The following is a 21,880-nucleotide window of genomic DNA, read 5'->3' on the forward strand; positions in this document are numbered from 1 at the left end:
AAATTCTGTTTGTCTTGGGATTAATTTATTCATCTATAGCAGTATCTGTTATTTTTATGTTTGAAATGATTATTCATCTTAATTTCTGTTTGTTTTGGGCTTCATGTATTTGTTTATGATGGAGGTCTTTTATTTTTGGTTAGTATTAGGAATATTTCCAAGTTTGTTTTTTTTTAGTTTTTCTGCTTAAAAATTATCTTGCTGTATTACAATTTCAATTTCGGAAAAAATTTAAATATTCAGTCAAAATTTTTGATCAGCTGACAAAAGAATCTTTTTATGTTACATTTTGTTGTAACTGTTGGTTTATTAAAAAGAAAGAAAACGATCAAAAATGGAGTTTTTACGATCAAAGGAAAAAAAATACACAAAGTAAATGTTTCGAGAGGACAACCACCTCTCTTCTTCTTTTAGAAGAAGATTTTTTAGAGAATAAATCATGTTATTCAGTACAAAAAGTTAAGACAATCTTTGAAAATTATGCAAATACTCCTTTCCCCAATTACATGCATCTTCTTACTGATGGCTTTGATCAAGATTTAAAAGCTGGTGCAGCCACCTGCACCTCAGACCTAAACCTGAATATTTTTACACACACCCCGTCAAGTAATTTATCAGTACTTTTTGCTGAATTGTTTCCAGTACAACTTATATTAGATGCTCTAATTGTTCTGGAGATCTCTTCAAGGAAGATTCTACTCCTTTCAGACTTCCTTTCATCTATTAAGCCAGATAAATTATCACGCTGATAAGCATGACCTGAAAGATATTTGCCAAAAATCACTAATCTGTTTATAGCCAGATGCTCTATTGCATTTCTTCACTTCCCAAGTCATCAGCAATTCTAATGTAATGAAATGGAAAATAATTTTATAAACAAGGCAGCAGATAGCCCTTGTTCCTCCAAGAAATGTCAGGAACTTAAATTTTGTAGTCATTGTTCAAGCTCAAACAAAAATTGCTTACCACAGTTTTTTACAACCCCAATTTAAGTCTAAGACTTTTAACATGCTCTATTATAAGCTAAAAGTAGGAATTATTTTACGTAATGCATATCTTTTTAAATGGGTAATCCACCCAAACCCCCTATGCAGAAAATCATATTGTATGTTTGAAAACATCATATTGTATGTTTGAAAACAGCATGTTCTAATTGAATGTAATCCAATGGATCCAGATTCTAAGAGACTGAGAAACTACTGCTATTAATTGCAAAGTCCTATAGGCCTATTGTTCAATGTCCTATTATTTTCTCCCTTTTGCATGATTTGGAAGTCGCAATTTATAGGCTGATGATAATGATCCCAAAGAGACAACATTATTACTAGCGTCATGTTGATTGTTATCAACTTACAGATATTTTTGGAATACAGTTAGGACTGTTAGGAACGCTCAATATGCAGTGCAAGTACCCATAACCAGTGCAGTAACCAGTTCTTGACAGGTTCGCTTACCTTGAATAAAAGCAGGTGTACCCCAAGGTAGTATATTGGGACCGTGCAAGAAATCTATGGATCATAATTCACTGCAAAATCATTCTATGGTTCAGCTCTATCATCCCATTTTACAAGTCTTGCATAAGACGCATGTCCAATTATAGATGCCTGATGTATGCTCGTGTTCCAAAAACGTGGTTGGCACCACTCCAAAAAATCCAAAGTAGGACTAATAGGACAGGTCAGTCTCTTCAATCTCCAAAAACGTTGTTGGCGCCACTTAAAAAGATCCAAATTAGGACTAATGGGGCAGGTTAAGTTTTCCTCATGACTCCCTCCAGTCAGTTAGTAAGAGATTTGATGCAGGATTGTAGATGGTCTTCTAAAAGTACTTAAATTCAACTCCGTATTTAGGGCTTTCTCATATTATGTCCCCAATTGTCCAGCTGACAAGACAAACATGAGGGCACAAAGCTCAATTAAATTTTCCTGAGTCTGCTAAGCCACAAACAGAGTATGAGAAGATCAGCTTCATTCAAAATTGTGCTTTGACCTGGAATGATCTTTCTGGGGAAGTTATCACTAAATATTTCTCTCTTGACTCTTACAGAAGAAGACTCAACAGTCCTCTAAGACTTTGAATAAAAGACTAGCGCTGAATCAGATAATGAGTTATATCTGGCGCTGCAAATTTAGCAATAAAACAAAATTATTTCTTTGATTTTGAAGAGGCTACTAGGTCCCCTTCCACCATCAATAGACCTCATAACCATATGAAGAAGAAGAAGAATATAAGCCTTGTATGCTGTATATTATCTATCAAGAGAGGGAGGGGGCTAAAATCAAGCCTCGTGCTTTTAGGAATGAGTTGAGTAAGTATCTGTAATTGTTTTAAAGTAGGTTTCAAAGGTTTAGGTAACTATTTTCTAGTAGCAAATAATAAGGAACAAGGTGTAAATTTAAGGGTCCCTTTAAGGCCACGACATTATATTTGCAAAGGAAACAATCAGTATTTTTGAAAAAAGAACGCAAAAGATGTATCAGCTTGTGTGTTCACCTTCTTGGGTATGATACTTAGTAGTCAGACAGCTCACCACTTCCTCAATAGTTATATTACTTTAAAATCTCCATTAAACCGCCTTGAAAATAAATTGTTTTGCCATTTGATTTGTCTAAGTTTGCTTAACAGATATATGATTAGCTTGAATGTTTTAACCATATATCTTGAACGGCATAGGCAGGCAAGATAAGATGGTGTTGCACTACAGAGAATCTCGCCAGGAGTGTAACTTTACCTCAGGTTTGGCAGCATCTCAGGTGAGCTTCCATTCCACATTTGTCCAGTCGCAATCAATACCCTTTTTGAATGAATCAGTAGTCTTGCATTAAACAGTGGCATCTGAGAGACTACTCCACAGAGACATGGAAGAATTAACATAAAGGTTCTGACACACACATAGCTAACTTCTGGGGACATGTGGCGTCTGATTGTCCCCTGGTGGCACTGGAAAGTTGTGGAGAGAAAACTAAGCTTAGACTTGTAGGTTTAAGCAGCCTGCAAGTAATGATTGCACCCCTTCTTTTTCTTCTGTATACCTGTGCTGTGAGTTTGGAGATATAAGGCACTCTTCATAAGGCTTTTCTTGTAGGGATGGTACAGGCTTGGTGACTAGGAACTGAACATTCTCCAGCACCTTAGCATCCATTTTACACTGGAGACATGCAAATATAATACCAAACTCTAAATTTGAGCAGACTAATGTCTGATAGTTTTCTTACCACACAAAGTTTCCTGGTGGTGATGATTCTCTTGATGAGCCCAAGGGCCTGGTTTGCTTTTGTAGCTTGAACTTGTGTATGGCTATGGGATTTAAACTCCCTGTGTTTAACAGCACCTAGGTCTTCTTCAGTGCTGTCACTTACTTGAAGTACTTTTACTTGAAGTACTACTTAAGTAAAATTTTCCATTACTTGTACTTATACTTAAGTAAAAACTCTACGGTGTACTTATTACTTGATACTTAAGTAAGATTAAGAATACTTATTACTTAAGATACTTTTAATGTACTTGTTTTTCAAATACTCTACCTTTGACAAGAAAATTTTGTGTGTGTGTGCTTTGGCAATGTACAAGAAAACATCACTTTTAGATTTAGAGCAAACTCATATATAGCTTTTGTATGTGTGTGCTTTGGCAATGTACAAGAAAACATTACCCTTTAGATTTAGAGTGAACTCAGATATAGCTCCATGCCCTATTTCTGGATATGAAATAAGGTATTTGTTTTTGACAAAAAAAATTATACTGTGATTAACACTTGGTTTAATTTTTGTTTAAAAGTTATATAAAAAAGAAAATTGAAACTATTTCACAGTTCACTGGTCGACAGTGAGCTAAAATCCCTTGTTTTGTGCTAAATGTTGCATATTATGGTCCATTTGGGCTTATATTTCTGACATTAGTGTTTAAGTTTTGTCATCTCGTCAACTGAACCAGAATTCTACCATTTCATCATCTTCAGGACCATATTATTGGTAAAACTACTGAAGCTATGAATCTTTGCCCATCTAAATGTTGTCTGCAATAAACAAGTCTAGGGAATTCTAGCTGGATCCAATGCAGTGGTATTTTGTCAAATTCGTTCCAGCAAATTCGGGTATTCAGACGAATCTGACTTCAGATTTGTCACTCCATTCAGAAGTTATAGGCCCTACCAAATTAAAAGAAAACTCAACTTTCTTAAGACTTGAAACCCTCTCCCCCTCACCCTATTTGATAAAGGGGTTGTGATACCAGAACTTGATATGAGCCCTGATCTTAGGCATCTTTGGTCTAGTTTTCATTTGGATCCGTTACTCCATTTGCCAGCTATACTAAATTAAACAAAAAACTTAAATTTTTCAGGAATTAAAATTAACTCCCCCTTGTTAAATTTGAGCTAGGGTCTTTATCTCAAAACTTGATTTGTCATGGTCTTAGGCCTCTTTGGTTCAATTTTCATTCAGATCACTTTAGTCGCAATTTACTCTGAATAAAACGAAAAACTGTTATTAGCAACTCTCCCCCTGTTTTATTTGAGCTAGGGTCTTCATCTTTGAACTTGATGTGTCTCATGATCCTTGGCACCAAATCTGGCCGTCGAAATTTTCATCCAAATCCAACCAGCGGTTCTCCCCTTATATGTAATTACACTGACGGACGGACAGACAGACAGTAAACGGACGGACAGATTTTGCAACGTCTTAGGTAGCCGTGTTGGCTCATTGAATTCAAAAAAATAGGAAAACAATAGCATATCATCATCCAGGCATCATGACCTATTTGGATAGTGGAAAATATCCATCAAGATAAGTTTTTGAGATCTGTCCGCCCGTCTGTGCAATCGAGTATAGCGGGAGAACCATCAGTCAGATTTGTATTAAAATTGAACTATTTGGATTAAAATTGAGCTTAATTAGGGCGATGGGGCTTAAAGTGTTAAAAAAAATTCCAGTTTTTCATTTAATTCACTGTAACTTGCAAATGGAGAGATGTATTTCGATGAAAATTGAATAAAGATGCCTAAGAGTATGATATGCATTGATTTCTGGGATGGAGACCCAAGCTTAATTAGGGTGAGGGGGAGGGGATTTTAAGTGCTAAAAAAGTTGAGTTTTTTTTTTACTCAATTTAACTTGCGAATGAAGTAATGGATCTCAATGAAAGTCAAGCCAAAGATGCCAAAACCATAAGACACAAAATGTTTGGAGATGAAGACCCTAGCTTAATTAGGGGGAGGGGGCTTTAAATACTAAAAAAAAGTTGAGTTTTTCATTTAACTCAGTGTAACTTGCGAGAGATTGATGGATCTCAGTGAAGATTGAACCAAAGGTGCCTAAGACCGTGACAGGCATCAAGTTTTGAGATGAAAACCCTAGCTCAAATAGAACGAGGGGGAGTGGTTTTAAGTGCTGAAAAAAGTCAAGCTTTTGGTTTAATTTAGTATAACTTGCAAATGGAGCAACGGATCCAAATGAAAGCTAGACCAATGATGACTAGGATCAGGGCTCATATCGACCTCTGATATCACAAGCCCTATCTAAAATAGGGCTAGGGGGAGGGGTTTTCAAGTTTTAAGAAAGTCGAGTTTTCCTTCAGTTTAGTAGGGCCTGTAACTACTTCCACCCATGGCTTGCCCAAAGCCTGGAAATAACCCTTTTCCAAAATAAGTCATACTGAAGCCAACCTTCAACCAAATATACCATCCCCAGAGAAAAATTACTTTGTATGGCACTTGGTGTTTACCAAGTGACGTACAGTGATCACAAATTCTGTCGGTCTGTCAGTCCCGGTCTTCCTAGTTTAGGCCCTTCCAGATAAGCTAGGAAAGTGAAATTTGGCAGGCGTATCAGGGACCAGACCAGATTAAATTTGAAATAGTTGTTTCCTTGATTCGACCATCTGAGGGGGGGAGTGGGAAGACAAAAATTAGATCGGATCTTAATTAAATTTGATATTTAGAAGGATATCATGTCTCAGAGCTCTTATTTTAAATTCCTACTGGATCAGGCGATATTGGAGTGGGAAACCTAAAATCTTCAAAAATGCTTAGAGTGGAGGGATCGACATGAAACATAGTGGGAAAAATAAGCACAAGTCCTATATACGTGATTGACATAAACAGAACGAATTCACTCTCTTTTGGGGAGTTAGAGGGAGGGTTAATTCTGAAAAATTAGAAAAAATGAGGTATTTTTAACTTACAAAGGAGTGATCAGATCTTGAATTTCATCGGATGAAATTTCATATTTAGAAGTATCTCGGAACTCGGATCTCATGTTTTAAATCCCGACCGGATCCAGTGTCATTGGAGAGATTTGGGGGGGGGGGGAAATCTTGGAAAACGCTTCGAGTGGAGTGATCAGGATGAAACTTGGTGGGATGAATAAGCACAAGTCCTAGATACGTAATTGACATACCTAAAATGGATTAGCTCTCTTTGGGGAACTTGGAGGGGGTGTTAATTCGGAAAAATTACAAAAATTGAGGTATTTTTAATTTAAGAGCGGTTGACCGTTGATGAGGTATTTTTGAATCTGATATTAAGAAGGAGCTCATGTGTCAGATCTCTTATTTTAAGCCCCGACCAGTTCTGGTGACATTGGGGGAGAGTTGGAGGGGGAAACCGGAAATCTTGGGAAACACTTAGAGTGGAGAGATCGGGATGAAACTTGATGGGTAGAATAAGCAAATGTCGTAGATACGTGATTGACGAAACCAGACTCGATCCACTCTCTTTGGGGTAGTTTTGGGGGGTCCAGTGCTTTGGCAAGTTTGCTACTTCTGGACGTGCTAGGACGATGAAAATTGGTAGGCGTGTCAGGGATCTGCACAAACTGACTTGATAAAGTTGATTTCCCCGATTCAACCATCTGGGGGAGGTGGCTGAAGGGAGAGGAAAAATTAGAAAAATGAGGTATTATACTTGCGAGTGGGTGATCGGATCTTAATGAATTTTGATATTTAAAAGGACCTTGTGTCTCAGAGCTCTTATTTTAAATGCCGACCGGCATTAAGCCTCTGATTTTCTTTTAAATTAATCTATTGATTCTTTTAATTTTACTAGAGCTCATGCCACATGAGCTCTTGGCTCTTCCGACCTCGTCACAAGTGCCATATGAGCTCTTAGCTCTTGTTTTATTCCTTTTTTTCTCAGAAGATTTTCGAATTATGGTTTTTGCCACTTCATGGTGTGAAAACTGCTGCTAGAAAACGATAGGTTGCAACTTCTGCCGTATTGTCTTCTAGTATATTTAAATGTGTGCTTGCATCGTGCCTGTGTCCCCTTAAAAGTTCTGTTTCTTACGGTAATATTGATTTGTCTTCTGTTGCATATGCAGACGACGTTCTTCTTGTTGCCCGGACTCGCCGTTGCTTTCCAATTTTACTATATTAACCAATGAACTATCTAAGATTGGACTGTCAGTTAATGCGTCTAAAGGCGAGTTTATTTGTTTTAATAGCCCTTATGTGGTCGCTCCATTCGTTGCTGGGACTGCAATTCTGCCATGTTCTTCTTTAGTTAGTTGGCTTTGTCTGTGTTTCGGTCCAACACTTTTCACTACCTTTTCATCCCCAGTGAATCAAGCCGTAAAAAACCTACGCGTCGTTTACGGAATAATATCCCCTAACAAAAGCCGTTACAGCCGCAGCGGTTTGTACATGATTTATAACGCTTATTGTACCCCTGTGCTTTTGATTTTATCAGGTATGGCTCATCAATTTCGTAAGAAAAATCGCCATACTCTAAGTGCGGCTTATTTCAGATATTGCAAATTCCTCCTCCGGCTTCCTAGATGGCAACAAAACAGAAATCATTGCTCAATTTGGTTTAATAGATATGACTTCTTGGATTCGGTCTTCCAGTGATGATTTATGTAAAAAGACTATCTACTTTATTCACGTTTACGACCCTCTGAAGCTTTTTTTTCCATATTGATACTGGTTAATTAGTCCATGTTGTCTTTTGTCAGTTTGAATTTTTTTTTCTTGCTGTTTATTGTTTTTGTTTATTTATAATACTCCGTACTTTGTGTTTTTTTTTATACTTTTACGGATAATAAAGTTCATTCATTCATTCAATCTGCAGTTTGACCAGCCGTATGGAATGTGTCTGAATCAGCAGGCTTGCTGCAGGCCCGTGATTTTATAATATATGTTTGTAGAGAGTTTTACCGACTATCTGAATTGACTACACAACATGCGGCTTGCTGGAGTGAAAACCAGCCAAAGGAAATAGATGCCATACATTTTCATAGCGTGTCTGAAATTTAACTGGAGGCAGTTTCCTTGTAAAGGTGCCGAGGGCGAGACATGTCATCAAAGTGTGAATACAGACTTCATTTTCATGCTCTTCTTTTCTTTCAGCACGCTGAGAGCCAGCGACCTTCAGCTAGCTGCCAAAAGTGTGGATTTTTGCTGCTCCTTTTTATTGAGCTCTGATTTCTCTTATTAAAAAAGTCTGCAACTGACTCACTTGGCTCCTTACTTTTAAATTTGAGTTTTTTTTTTGTTGCTAAGGTTTTTAATTATTCAATCAGAGAATGAACTACTTTATTACCTTTTATCTGTTTTAAAGCAATTCAAAGTTTATTTTTCTATTTTCAATATTTTTTCCACCATTCCGACATGTTTCAGAATAACCCTGTATTTTTTCAAAGGTCTCAGATTTGACTGAACACTAATCGCCAGAAGTTCATCTCTATATGCACTGTATTAATCCTTTCATGTGATATGTCTGATATGATCAGAAGTTTTTTGACTGCACTTAATTGTTTTGATAGTCTTTTTCTTTCAAGCCGTGGAGTTGAAAATTGATTGAGATTATTTTTTGGACTTCGTTGGGTGTCTACCAGCCAAACAAGGGAAAAAAATATTTTCAATATTTTTTTATCATTCCCACATGTTGTGGGAATAACCTTGTATTTTTTCAAACGTGCCAGATTTGACTGAACACTAATCACCAGACGTTCAACTCTACGTGCACTGTGTTAATCCTGTCATTTGATCTGTCTGATCCAATCAGGAGTTTTTTGACTACACTTAATTGTTTTGAAAGTCTTTTTGCTTTCAAGCCGTTGTGTTGAAAATTGGTTCAGATTATTTTTTGGACTTCATTGGGTGTGTACCAGCCAAAAAATGGAAAACAACACTTTCAATATTTTTTCCATCATTCCCACATGTTTCAGAATAACCCTGTATTTTTTCAAACGTGCCAGATTTGATTGAACACTAATCGCCAGAAGTTCAACTCTACGTGCACTGTGTTTATCCTGTCATGTGATATGTCTCATCCAATGAAGGGTTTTTTGACTGCACTTAATTGTTTTGATAGTCTTTTCCTTTCAAGCCGTTGTGTTGAAAATAGATTAAGATTATTTTCTTAGACTTCATTGGGTGTGTACCAGCCAAACAAGGGAAACGGTTAAAAGCGATAAAACGGAAATTTTGGTTCTTGATTAAGATTTCCAAGAGAGGAATGACAGGGGACATTTTATAGGCAAGGGAAGGGGCTAAGAAGCCTTCAGAATGGCTTTAAATAAGGTAGCATGGGCATGATATCAGAAAAAAAATATATATATATATATATATATATTATATATATATATATATATATATATATATATATATATATATATATATATATATATATACCTAGGATAAATACTTGAAGTAATACTTAAGTACAATTTTGGCAAGTACTTGATATTTGATACTTAAGTAAGAATCTGGAAAGTACTTATTACTTGATATTTAAGTAAAAAAACAATGAGTACTTAATAAGTCAAAATTTGGAGTACTTGTTGCAACACTGGTCTTCTTCTTCAGCTACTGCCTCAAGTTGGTTGTTCCTGATAGCATATGACTATCAGATGAAGAGCTTTACAGTTGGATGCACTGAAGTGGAGGCAATAGTCTCCAGACCATCTTAAAAGCTTGTTGAGTTCTTTTTAAACTATTGAGGGATCTTTGGTACATCTGGCCAGCCCTAGCAGCTTATAGTTGTCTGCATATAATGTCAGTGGGTCCTTCTGGTTTTTTGAGCTGTGACAGACATACATACTTAACAGTGTAGGCTCCAAGATGGTTCTCTATGGGACATTGCTTAGAACTAAAGCTGGGTAAGAGAAGATGGCACCACTTTCAGTATTTGTAAGAGCCTTGTGTGTCCAATTTGGTAAGAGGGCCTCAATGTGGACTTCATATGTGTACAACTTCAGTATAAGCAGGTCATGTTGCTCCTTATCAAAATCTTTTGCTTAATATGGCAGAATGATGTCTAATAGAAGGTCATTGTCAAGTAGTTAAGTGAAAATTTCATACAAATCAATGAGGTTAGTTTCAATCAAGTGATCCTTGCAAAAACATGCTAACTTTTACTGACAAATCACTTAATATACTTCCCAGAACCTTGCAAAGTACCAAAGTAAGGTTGACAGGGCAGTAATTTTTAGCTAAGTTTTGTTGCCCCTTCTTAAAAATGGATTTGATATGGGTAAGTTTCTAATCATTAGGGAAAAATTTTGAAGTCAATGTCACCCAGAATAGCTTAAAAGTAGCTTATGCTACAAATTATACTGTTTCTTTGAGCAATCATAGACAGATATTATCTGACCCATCTCCTTTGTTCTCACAAAACTTCTTGATTCTTTTGAGGAAGATCTCAGTAATTGTGTTGCAAGAGCAACACTCTGGTTTTGTCTTCTTTTTTTAGCACCCTGATTTCAGCTTATTCCAAGATAGTGGTAATGGTCTAGTCTCTGCGGTTTTCAGAGAATATGTGGACCTTAGGCGGGATTGATGAATATGACTTTGCATTTTGGAAAGCTTCACAGAACTCTTCCCTGGGGCCAAAAAGGATGATTTTTGCTTGTCCTTGAGCCAGAGCCTATAGAGTGTGAAACGAAGTGAAGTTTTATAGCCATGTCAGAGAGAACTATCTGAAGTTATGCAGTCAAGCTTTCCTTTCATCAAACCATGTTTCTGCTTTTGAATAGAAAGCTCTATTCTAGCAGGCAGGCACCAGCTTCAAATTGAAGATGGACAAAAATTTTAAAAGTGTTAAATATATGCGGCAGTTAACCGGCCCCACAGCCAATATATCTTCTTTGAGTGACAAATAGAAAAATTTACAGAAACAAAAAAGTGGCATTTTTTCACAGGTCTGAAAGTGCTGCCATCTATTGTTTCTACCCATTTCTGTTTGTGGTTTCAGCTGAGTTTATCATTTGGGTTTTCGCACTTGGAATTGCGGTAGAGAAATGATATCAGACGTGACTCTTAAATTTTAAGGTTTCTCTCATTGCTAAAGAAATTAAGAGTTTATCCTTTGCTCCTTTCTAAGTGGTGATGTTAGAAACTTGGCCTACAACAAAAAAGTCAGCTTTTGAACTAAGACAGATAGATTTTTTTTGACAGCAGTCAATAGCTCTTGATGAGCTGATCAAAATATATGTCATCCTTTTTTTGGTAGAAAAATTCCTTCGTGAGATATACCAGTTTGAAAGCTTAAAGGGGTTGACAACTTCAGTAGCTAGGTATACACTGAAACCAAAAATAGGCCAATACCAATTGTGAGACGCACAGGGAAATTTTAAGCAACAGTCAGCTGTTAGATCACAATCATCTTTGGCAATGAGGGGTTTGCAACACTTGCAAGTTGGTGTACCTAGTATTTATTTTAAGCTCCTTACAGATTAACAACATCAGTGCTTAATTGAAGCAAGGAAACAAAACCAAAGTGTTGCTTTCGCAACACTTCGCTCAGCAAAGCCAAACAACTACCCATGCAACATAGATCTAGTTAAAACTGGAGGAGACGTGGATGTATGAACTCATGTCTTCTGAGAGATGATGGTAGTACAGGTGGTGGATTGGGCTATGGCTTAGTCGAATAATTAGTACTAAAGCTATCATTTGGCTAATAAAATTAAAGCTAATAATTAGTACTAAAGCTATCAAAGCTGTAATTTATCAGTTATGTCTCTCAGGTTAGTTGCTCTAGCGCCATCCTCTGTGATGAAATGAGGGATGTACTAATTTGAAAGGTTTCCAGAAGAGAGATAACACCAAGAGCCTTTGGGATTTGTTTTGATTCAACAATGATTCACCTTACATGCTTTATAACTACCTTTCTGGCAAGGTTTCTCAACTTCTTTTGGTTCTTTTAGTAGTAGTATAATGGCTAAATTGCCTTCTGGTTGGAAAACCTGCACATAGATGGTGTTTTGTAATTCAATTCAAGTTCTTCTCAACAATATTCCCTTGAATTTTCCCGTGTATACACTTAGCCATAGTTGTAATAGTAGTTACATTAGCAGCAGTGAGAGTACTAGCTGTAGGAATAGCAGTGATATTAAGTGTAATAGCACTAGTGTCAGTAGCAGCAGTAGTATTGTAGCAGTAGCAGTAGCATGTTACCATTTAATCAGTTGAGCATCCCCCTCATCAAGCCCTAAAGGTTCTGACTTAATACAATTATCCATAGCTAAGGTTTTGCTGATATGCCCTTTTGATAACCTGTATATACACAGTGCATTTTAGTTAAGTTAAACTTCCCCCTCATCCCTTCCTAAAATTTCCTAACACAACTCTTAGCATTAGTAGTAGTTGCAATAGAAGTAGTAGAAGCAGTGGTAGTAGCATTAATATTGTTGTACCAAATTTGCCTTTTGGTCAATTGATCTTCCCCTTTAAGTAATTCCTGAAAGGTACAACTTGATTCCCAAATCCATTTCAGAGGTCAAACACCCTTTTGAGAACCTGCATCTACATAGTATGCTTTAATTTAGTTCGAATTTTAACTCTAAATTCTCTCAAATTTTCACCTTCATACCCTTAATCTTAATTGTACTAATATTGCAGTAGTATGGTAGTAGTAGGACCAGTAGTAGTGGTTTATTAGTAACAGTAATAGCAGTACTAGCATGCACATGTTGCCATTTGGCAAGTTGAGAATCCCCTTCAGGATGTCCTGAAAGTTTAAGCTTTATATTGGGAGCTATTAGAAAGATATTATTGATATACCCTTTTGAAAATTTGTATGCACATAGTATGATATGATTTAGTTTAACTTTTCCCTCAACATTTCCTCAAATTTTCACTTCAACATTCTCAGTCTTGGTAGTACTTTCTACAGAAGCACTATTTGTGGTGGTAGCAGTGAAGGCAGTAGTAGTGTGCATATATTACCTTAGAGTCAATTTATCTTCCGTTTTTAGCATTCCCTGAAAGTTCCAACTTTATGCCCTAATCCATTCCTGAGAGTTGTCCTTTTGGCAATCTTCATCCACATAGTGTGTGTTTTGATTTAAATCAAGTTTCTGCTTTATATTCTCTTAATTTTAATTTTCCCCTATAATATAACACTACCCTGCCTATGATATTCCTTATGTGCCCTTTTGAAAACCAGCATGAATGTACTTCTTTTGTTTAACTGAAACTCCCCAATACGTTATTAAAAGTTTCACCTTAATACCCTTAGCCTCATAAGTTTACAGTAAGTGTAGTAGTTTTACTAGTAGTATTCACAAAATATCCTCTGGTTTGTTCAAAATTGACCACAACACACATTCTCTTCAATTTTAATTTTTCACCTATGATATAGCAATTCCTTGCCTGTGAAATTGCTTATATGCCCTTTTGAAAACCAGTATGAAAATACATCTTTTGTTTAATTGAAACCTCCCAAAACATTATCAGGAGTTTTACCTTAATACTCTTAACCTCATTAGTTACAGCAATTGTAGTAGTTTTACTAATAGTATACACAAAATGCCTTCTGACTGGTTCAAAATTGGTCACAACATACCCAGAAAGGTCCAGCTTAATAATGTAAGCTGTATCTGAGATATTGTGGTTGCATCCTTTAAGCAATCTATATCCTCATAATTCATTTTTATTTAGTTTGACATCCACCAAACATTCTTTGAAAGCTTCACCTTAATACCCTTAGCTGGCATAAAATTTTCACTGTAATACCCTTAGCTTCAGTAACAGCAGTAGCATTAAACTTAATAGTAGTAGCTCTAGCTTTAGTAGCAGTCACACTTCTAAGATATTGCTGACACACCTTTTTGACAACCTGTAGACAGATAGTATGTTGTTTTTTAGCTCAACTTACCCCTCAATATTCCTTGAAAATTTTACCTTTATACCCTTAGGCATAGTTGTAATAGTAGTCATGGTAATAGTAGGAATAATAGCACTAGTACTAGTAGCAGCAGTGGTATTAACATATTGCCTTTTAGTCAGCTTAACATCCCCCTCATCAAGCACTAGAAATTTCAACTTAATACAATTATGTATTGCTAAGACATAGCTGAAATGCCAATATGAACACCTGTATGTTTGTAGTTTTAAATTTAGTTCAAATTCCCCCTCAATATGTCCTGAAATTTTAATCTTTATACTCTTAGTCTTACAAGTAGGTGCAATAGAAATAGTAGTTGGAGTAGTACCAGTAGTAGATGTAGTAGTAAAAGCAGCAGAAGTAGTAGTATTACTAGTAGCATGCACATATTGCCTTTTGATGAATGGATCTTCAAGTTTAAGCATTATCTGAAAGTTCTAACTTAATACCCAAATATATTCTTGAGATACTCCCTTTTGGCAATCTTCATGCACATTTGACAAAAGTGTGCTTTGATGTAGTTTAAATTTCTCCTCAATATCCTCTCAAATTTTCAACTGCATATCCTTAGCCTTAATAGTACTAGTATTATAGTAGCAGTTGTGGTAGTCAGAGTAGTATTAGCAGCAGTAGTGTTTCATTAGTAGCAGTAGTAACAGTAGTATTAATACCAGTACTAGCAAGTACATCTTACCCTTTGGTCAGTTGAGCATCCCCCTCATGGTACCCCAGAAGTTTCATCTTGAAGGTAAACATTCCAAAAATATTGCTTAAATACCCTTTTGACAATCTGTATGAACACAGTGTATTTTGATTTACTTTAACTCTCCCCTTAAATTTCCTCAGGCATTCATTTCAATACCCTCAGCCTTGTTAGCACTTGCTAAAAAGTAAGACTTTTAGTGGCAGTAGCAACTAAATGTTGCCTTTTTGGTCAATTTATATTCTCCCTTGTCATTTCCTGGAAGTTCCAAACTAAAATAGTCAGTCATTCTGAAAACCCTTTTGACAACCCATATCCAAATAATGTGTTTTAATTTAGTTCAAAACTCTGCTCAACACTCTCTGAAAAACTCATATGAATGCCCTTAGTCTTTTTGGAAAATAAAGGTCAAACATGACCATCTCTCAATAGCACATACTATATGTAAACAAGGGGCAAATTGGATAACTGACAGCCCTTGCCCTAAGGGCTATGGGGATTGACATCTTAAAAGACATTGTTAATGGGTCTTCCAACTATACTGAATAAAATGGCTATCTCAAAATTTTGACTTCATATGTTTGGAAAAATGATGGGCATGGGGGGATGGTTGCCCTCCATTCACTTTTATTCTTAAAAAGGGCACTAGAACTTCCAATTCCAATCAAATGAGCCTCCTCCAAAGTTTACATGACTACCTGTTCCATAAGAATCTTACACATTAACAATGGGCAACTAGCATAACTTAAAGCCCTTGTTGGGGAGATTATCAAACCCAGAACTATAGTTATTTGGTCTTTGGACATTTTGAACAAAATGGCTATCAGAAATTTTGATTAGAAGCTTTTGGAGGAAAAGAGCAAGGGCGGGAGTTGTCCTTTGATCACTTTTGACTCTTATAAACAAGAGAACTTCTGATTTCAAATCAAATGAGCCTCATCTGAAGTTTGTACAACCACCCATTCCATAAAAACCTTATATGTTAACAATAGACAATTTGTATTACTTAAACTCTTGCCCTCAGAGTTGTGGGGGTTTTCCCCTCTCAAGAGGCATGGTTATTTGACCTTTATACTATTTTGAACAAATTGGCTATCTCAAAATTTTTATTGGATGCATTTGGGGAAACAATGGTGTGGGTGGGCTAGTTACCCTCTGGCCACTTTTGACTGCTATAAAGGGCACTAGAAATTCCTATTCCTATTTCTAATCAAATAAGCCTCTTCCAAAGTTTATACAAACCTGCCTTCCATAAAAACTTTATATGCCCCTAGGGTATAACTTAAAACCCTGACCCCAGGCTCTGAGGGTTGTGTCAACCCTGGAAGATTTGTTATGTGATATTTGGACTAAATTGAACAAAATGGATATATCAAAATTTTGATTGGATGCACACTTTGGGAAAAGAAAGCATGGGGCAGGGTAGTTGCCCTCAAATTACTTTTTACTCTTAAAAAGGGCACTAGAAATTTCAATTTACAACTGAATGAAATCTCTCCAAAGTTTACACAGGCACCCCTTCCATAATAACCTTACATGCTAACACTGGGCAACTACTATAGCTTATAGCCTATGCCCTGAGGGATGTGAGGGGTGGCATCCTCAAAGACATAGCTACTGAAAAATGCAACTATGCTGAACAAATTGGCTACTTCAAAATTTTAATTGGAGGTCCTTGAGGAAATTTTAGTGCAAGGGGGTGGGGTGATCTTAGTTAATATACTAAGTGCCTTAGTAAGAAAAATAAATAAATAAATAAATAAAAATAAAATAAATAATACAATTTGCCCATTTAATTTTTTACTTGGGCAGTAGCCTACTATTACACTGCCTTTGATGATATAATGCATGACAGTTCTCATTGCATGTCTAGTTCTCAAATGAAAAATAACATTAGCTTTTTTCTATTGGGTGCTGAGGAATACAATGCTGAGCAAATACCAAAACATGTACATTTATAGCAGCAGGATGGGGATTATTAATCTAAAAAAAAATGCAGCAGGGATTGTTAACTAAAGATTTTTATTTACTGTGAGACCAAACTTCAAACAAATTAGAAATCAGGACCAAACTTCTAAGAAATCACATGTTTTGTAATATTGTCAGCAATTTCATTCCTCCTTATTGTTATGTAAGATGGAATCCAAAACATTACAATTTGATTTTGTTTGAATCTTTTGTTGTAAAAATGAAATAACTGGGATTATTCTCCCTTGCCTCTTTTTTAGATCAATAACATATATATAGAGTCAGAGACAGTAATAAATGCACCTAAGCCAGTATCCAACACAACGTCCACAGCTTTTTGGAGAGCAAGGCATTCTGAATGGAAAATAGAGATACCATCTGAGACTCTAATCCCAGTCAATGTATTTTTTTTGTTCAAAAAATCTGCCAAAAGATTACTTTCCATTTTTGGAAACTGATTCATCAGTAATATTATTTCTAATTATAAATTCTGCAGTTCTTGCTAAAGTTAGTAGGCAAAGAAGTAGACTATTCCTCTTCAATTCTACTCCCCTCCCCTCCCCCCAACTATGCAAATATATAGCCTAAATTATATTTTTCCTATGGATTTTTCCATATTTTTGCTCAACCAAAGACTTTATGGCAACATATCAACATTAAAAAAATCAACATATGGAAAAATGTATTCAGAGTAGACTATATAACTTGACCTATTTATTAAGACAAAAGGAGGAAAAAAGTAAAATGAAATACTTTTAGAAATGATGTAAGTAAGTTTGGTAAAATTCTAGTTAATTGACTTCTTGCTATCTTGGAAAGGGTTTAGGTTAGGAAAATGAAGCTTTCAGGGATGGGTCTAAAGGCTAAAGCATGTCCCAGGAAGGTATTTTAAAGTACACATCTCTGCTCCTTCTCACTCTATAGGGCCCTGAAAGTTGCCTACATGACAGGTCTATACCTATTGAAATTTTGACATAACAACATTTTACCTTAATTTTCAGTTATCAGTTGCTTTTTCTCTGCCTTTAGTTCTAGAAATGCAATTCCTGCTATTTGAGTAGAATTTTGAGCCATATCAATGTTTTTTTTTCAAAATTTAGGAAATGTATTTGCATATCTTTAAAACCTTATAAAATGGAATTGAGTAAAGTTATGAAGCTGAAAACAATTTTGTCATATTTTAATTAAGCATATCTATTTTGCAAGGTTTCACTTTTATAACACACATATTCTTAAAGGTCATCAAAGGTCATCTAGAGGGAGAAGGAGTGGAGGTAGTTGCTTCAAAATACCTTCCCAGGGGATACTTTAGTCTGTAGATTCATCCCTGAAAGTTTCATTTTCCTAACCTAAACCCATTCTGAGATAGCAAGAAGTCAATTAACTAGAATTCTACCCATTTTACCTTAATTTTCAGTTACTAGTTGCTTTTTCTTAGCCTTTAATTCTGAAAATGCAATTCCTGTTATGTGAGTAGAATTTAGAGCCATATCAATGTTTTTTTTCAAAATTTAGGAAATGTATTGTATATCTTTAAAACCTTATGAAATAGAGTATTTTGTAAAGGTTTTTTGTAAGGTGTACCTATTTTGTAAGGTTTCACTTTTATAACACACATATTTTTAAAGGTCATCAAAGGTCAGGGCCCTTTACAGGGAGAAGGAGTGGAGGTAGTTGCTTCAAAATACCAACCCGGGACATACTCTAGTTCTTAGATTCATCCCTGAAAGTTTCATTTTCCTAACCTAAACCCTTTCTGAGATAGCAACAAGTCAATTAACTCAAGTTTTACCATAAGTTTTTGTAATTTGTAAAGTAGTTTTCAGAAATTTATATTGTTTCCTTATGCGAAGGAGTATATGTAATCTAGAACCCATTTTGTTTAGATGCTGTCATGAAATATACTAGATTTTCACCATTTTTTATTACAGGGGAGGACAAAACAAACTAGGCCTATTACATTATTTCTACCAGGCCTGTGAAGAACAGTGTAAAGATATAGGTGTCAAAAACCACAAAAACAACAGGTTGGATATACACTAAGAAGCAATAATATACTAGTGATAAACCACTTTCTTTTCAAATTTGAGCCTGATGAATTAGGAATTGTATTATTATAGCCTAGAGCTTAGTTCAGACCAGGAAATACATTCACATGTTACATTGAATATTATATCCAGATATTTTTATATAGAAGTACTCACATCTTTGGCAATATTTAGGAAAGCATAATAATCTTCATCAATAGACTCAAATTCCTCATCTTCCATGCTTTGAAATTTTGAAAATTACTTTCAATGCTAGAGTTGTCAGCGACCTAAGGCTCCGAAATTTTTCAGACCGAAGCATCAAAATGAGCAAAAAAGGGACACAATAATGTTTTGTCAGAAAACTAGTGGACCTTTGGGTACCACTCTGTGGCACTACCAAATGCTCTTATGGTGCAATTAGGTAGATTGCTTATTCAGTTAATTTTGATTGTTGAAAGGGTTACAAGCGCTTTTATATAAACTTAACAGAACTTCCAATATTTTAAGTTAAAAGGCATATATATTGTACGATTATATTGTTCAAATATTTTTGGACCCTTGACCTTTTCATGTGCAAACAGAAATATCAATTTTTTAAATTGATTTCTGGAATACACAGCATTATCTGGACTGCCAGATTATTTGTCCAGCCCTGCTCTAGAGCTTGCAATTTGTTTGTAATCCACGTGATTTTACATATCGGGTAGTTGCACTAAAGTGACAACTTCAAAAAGATTTTGTTGGAAATGAACTTTTCATGTTTTGGCAGTGTCCAAATAAACACTGGAATTAAAATATTCAGTGATCGAAAGATCAATGTAAATGAAATCAGTGGCTCTGAGATTTGAAATGTTAGTGAAGATCCTGAATATGATTTTTGAAAAGGGAGAAATACCTAGCAATTTTTCAAAAAACCTTAAACAAACCATTGTTTAAAAAAGGTGGTAAGAGTGATTTTGGTAATTATCAAGACATTACTCTGGTCTCTGTAGGTAGCAAATTAATTAATAATATGATACTTTTTAGACAAGAAGAAACTGTAGACAAAGTTTTAATAGATGAAACGCTCAGCTTGATAAATTGTGAGCAAGCGTTCAATTCTATTGATAGAAGAGTTTAGCAAAAGTTTTATCCTTGTATGGTACATTAAACAAATATATTAAAGTCACTAGTGCTATGTGCGAGAATAAATTTGTTGTGGTTAAGGTAGGAAATAAGGTCAGCACCTGGTTTCACATTAAATAAAAAGTAAAGCAGGGTCATGTTTTATTGCCCTTTATATCGATCATTTTCATGTATTTTGTCTTAAGAAGCAGAGAAAAGTGAAAGGAAGACCCATAAATCAAATGGGAAGGAAAAATTGTCCTGGACTTCGATTATGCTGACGGATTCACTTATCCTAGATGAAAGGGTGAACAAAATGAATGATTTCTTAGAGGTTTTGGGAGTTCAGGGTGTTAGAATAGGTTTGACAATAAATGTGGTTTGACTTTTAAATATTAAAAGTGGAGTAGCCAAGGCTCAGAATGTTTCTTCACAGTTAAAAAAAAGGTTGGAAGAATAGAAAACAAGCTTGCAAACCAAGATTAGAATATTGGAAGCTAAACTGAGAACAGTTGTTAAGTATGGCTCCAGAGAAATTACTTACGGATTGATCTTGGTAACCGGCTGACTGACCGTATTTCAAAGAATAAGCTCTATGAAAAGTGTGGTTCAATCTTGATTTCTAAGGCTATAATGAGAAAAAGGTTTAGATGGCTGGGGCACGTTCTGAAGATGAAGGATGACAGACTATCAAAGATTGTCCATTTCTACGAGCCATCTAGGGCTAAGCGCAAAATAGGTCGTCCGCAGTTGGGGTGGGAGGATGTCAAAAGGGAATTAATGAATGAATGTTGCAATAGACTTTACAATCCCTACCGGCGGTGCTGATCTTCGTTTCTTGGCCATTCAGCCAGGGAGTGCATAGAGGGTAGGGGGTTGTCAAAAAGAAAGATCGGAAGGAAACGGGAGCTTTCTAGGATGGCGAAAAGTGGGAGGCTTTGAATAGATTGGGATGGAGAAGGAGCGTGTGTAGCTGTGTTGGCCTTAGGTGGCTTGGTGCTGTGGAAAATTATTATTAGTAGTAGTAGTAGTAGATAGATTACAGATAAAATTACAGATAAAGTAATTATAAGTGAACATCACAAGCTTCATATTTAGTAAAACATTATAAAGAGGTTTTGGCCAGAGGCGCCAATTCCTGAAACTGCCGGGGAAAGCTTGTGCTAATAACAACTGAAAGTTCTTCAAAAGAAGTTTTAGTGCATCTCTTAAGTACAAAATATATATTTATATATATTGTAGTATAATGGTGCTTTTACCTTTTCCTGGCGTAAAATAATAACTTTGTTTAAAGATAGCTGAAAATATATTGAGTGCAGATCCTGAGATAACCAATCGTTAATACAATTATACAATTATTGCAAGACTATTAATGAGCTACCCGATTTTGAGCGCAGTAATATCATGCGGTGACAATTTTCTTTCTAAAAAATGCACGTAATCTATACAAAATCAACAAAATATTTATTTAAAATTTTCATTTTTCTAAGCTGACTCATTTTAGGCTTGCTAACATTAAATTAAGTGGCTTATTGTCGCAAACCAGCTATTAGAGAGGAGGGCTGCTGTACCTTCCTGGCAGCTATTTTGGAGATCTAGAAAGGTGAGGGGAGTGTGCCTGAGGCCTCAAAACTACGTTTTCATGCCCATATTTTCTAAGTCTTGGTGAACCTTAATATAAATATAGAATGAATCTTAGTAGGGAGGGGGGAAGGACGGAAAATGGTCTTCAATATCTCCTTATTCAGTTATTTTTGGACTAATCCAGTAAAATTAGTTTTGTGGGGTGACAGCTCCTTTCTAATTTTACAACCATATCTAAGACCATAGCTCCTTCAGGGCCAGGTGTGGCACATAGGGCATCCAACAAAGCCTCACTAGACTTCCCAGAACAGAATAGCAGCCGCGACGACCTCTCACGGTGGTTGTAAAAACAGCTCATCACTCCGCAGATCTCGACCGTACTGT

At 35.8% G+C, this 21,880-nt stretch overlaps 1 protein-coding gene across 1 annotated transcript in view; it reads right to left on the minus strand.

Annotated features, from left to right (window-relative positions):
- LOC136032070 (dnaJ homolog subfamily C member 11-like) overlaps nucleotides 1–19,093 on the minus strand; it is a 92,962-nt gene extending 73,869 nt beyond the window's left edge. The window contains exon 1 of the mRNA XM_065712193.1: nucleotides 18,983–19,093. Within this exon, the coding sequence (XP_065568265.1) occupies nucleotides 18,983–19,048 (66 nt within the window). The 5' untranslated portion in view covers nucleotides 19,049–19,093. The remainder of the gene's footprint in view (nucleotides 1–18,982) is intronic.
- Nucleotides 19,094–21,880: the final 2,787 nt, after the last annotated feature.

Source organism: Artemia franciscana, chromosome 10 (assembly GCF_032884065.1).
Source record: "Artemia franciscana chromosome 10, ASM3288406v1, whole genome shotgun sequence".
NCBI classification, from domain to species: domain Eukaryota; kingdom Metazoa; phylum Arthropoda; class Branchiopoda; order Anostraca; family Artemiidae; genus Artemia; species Artemia franciscana.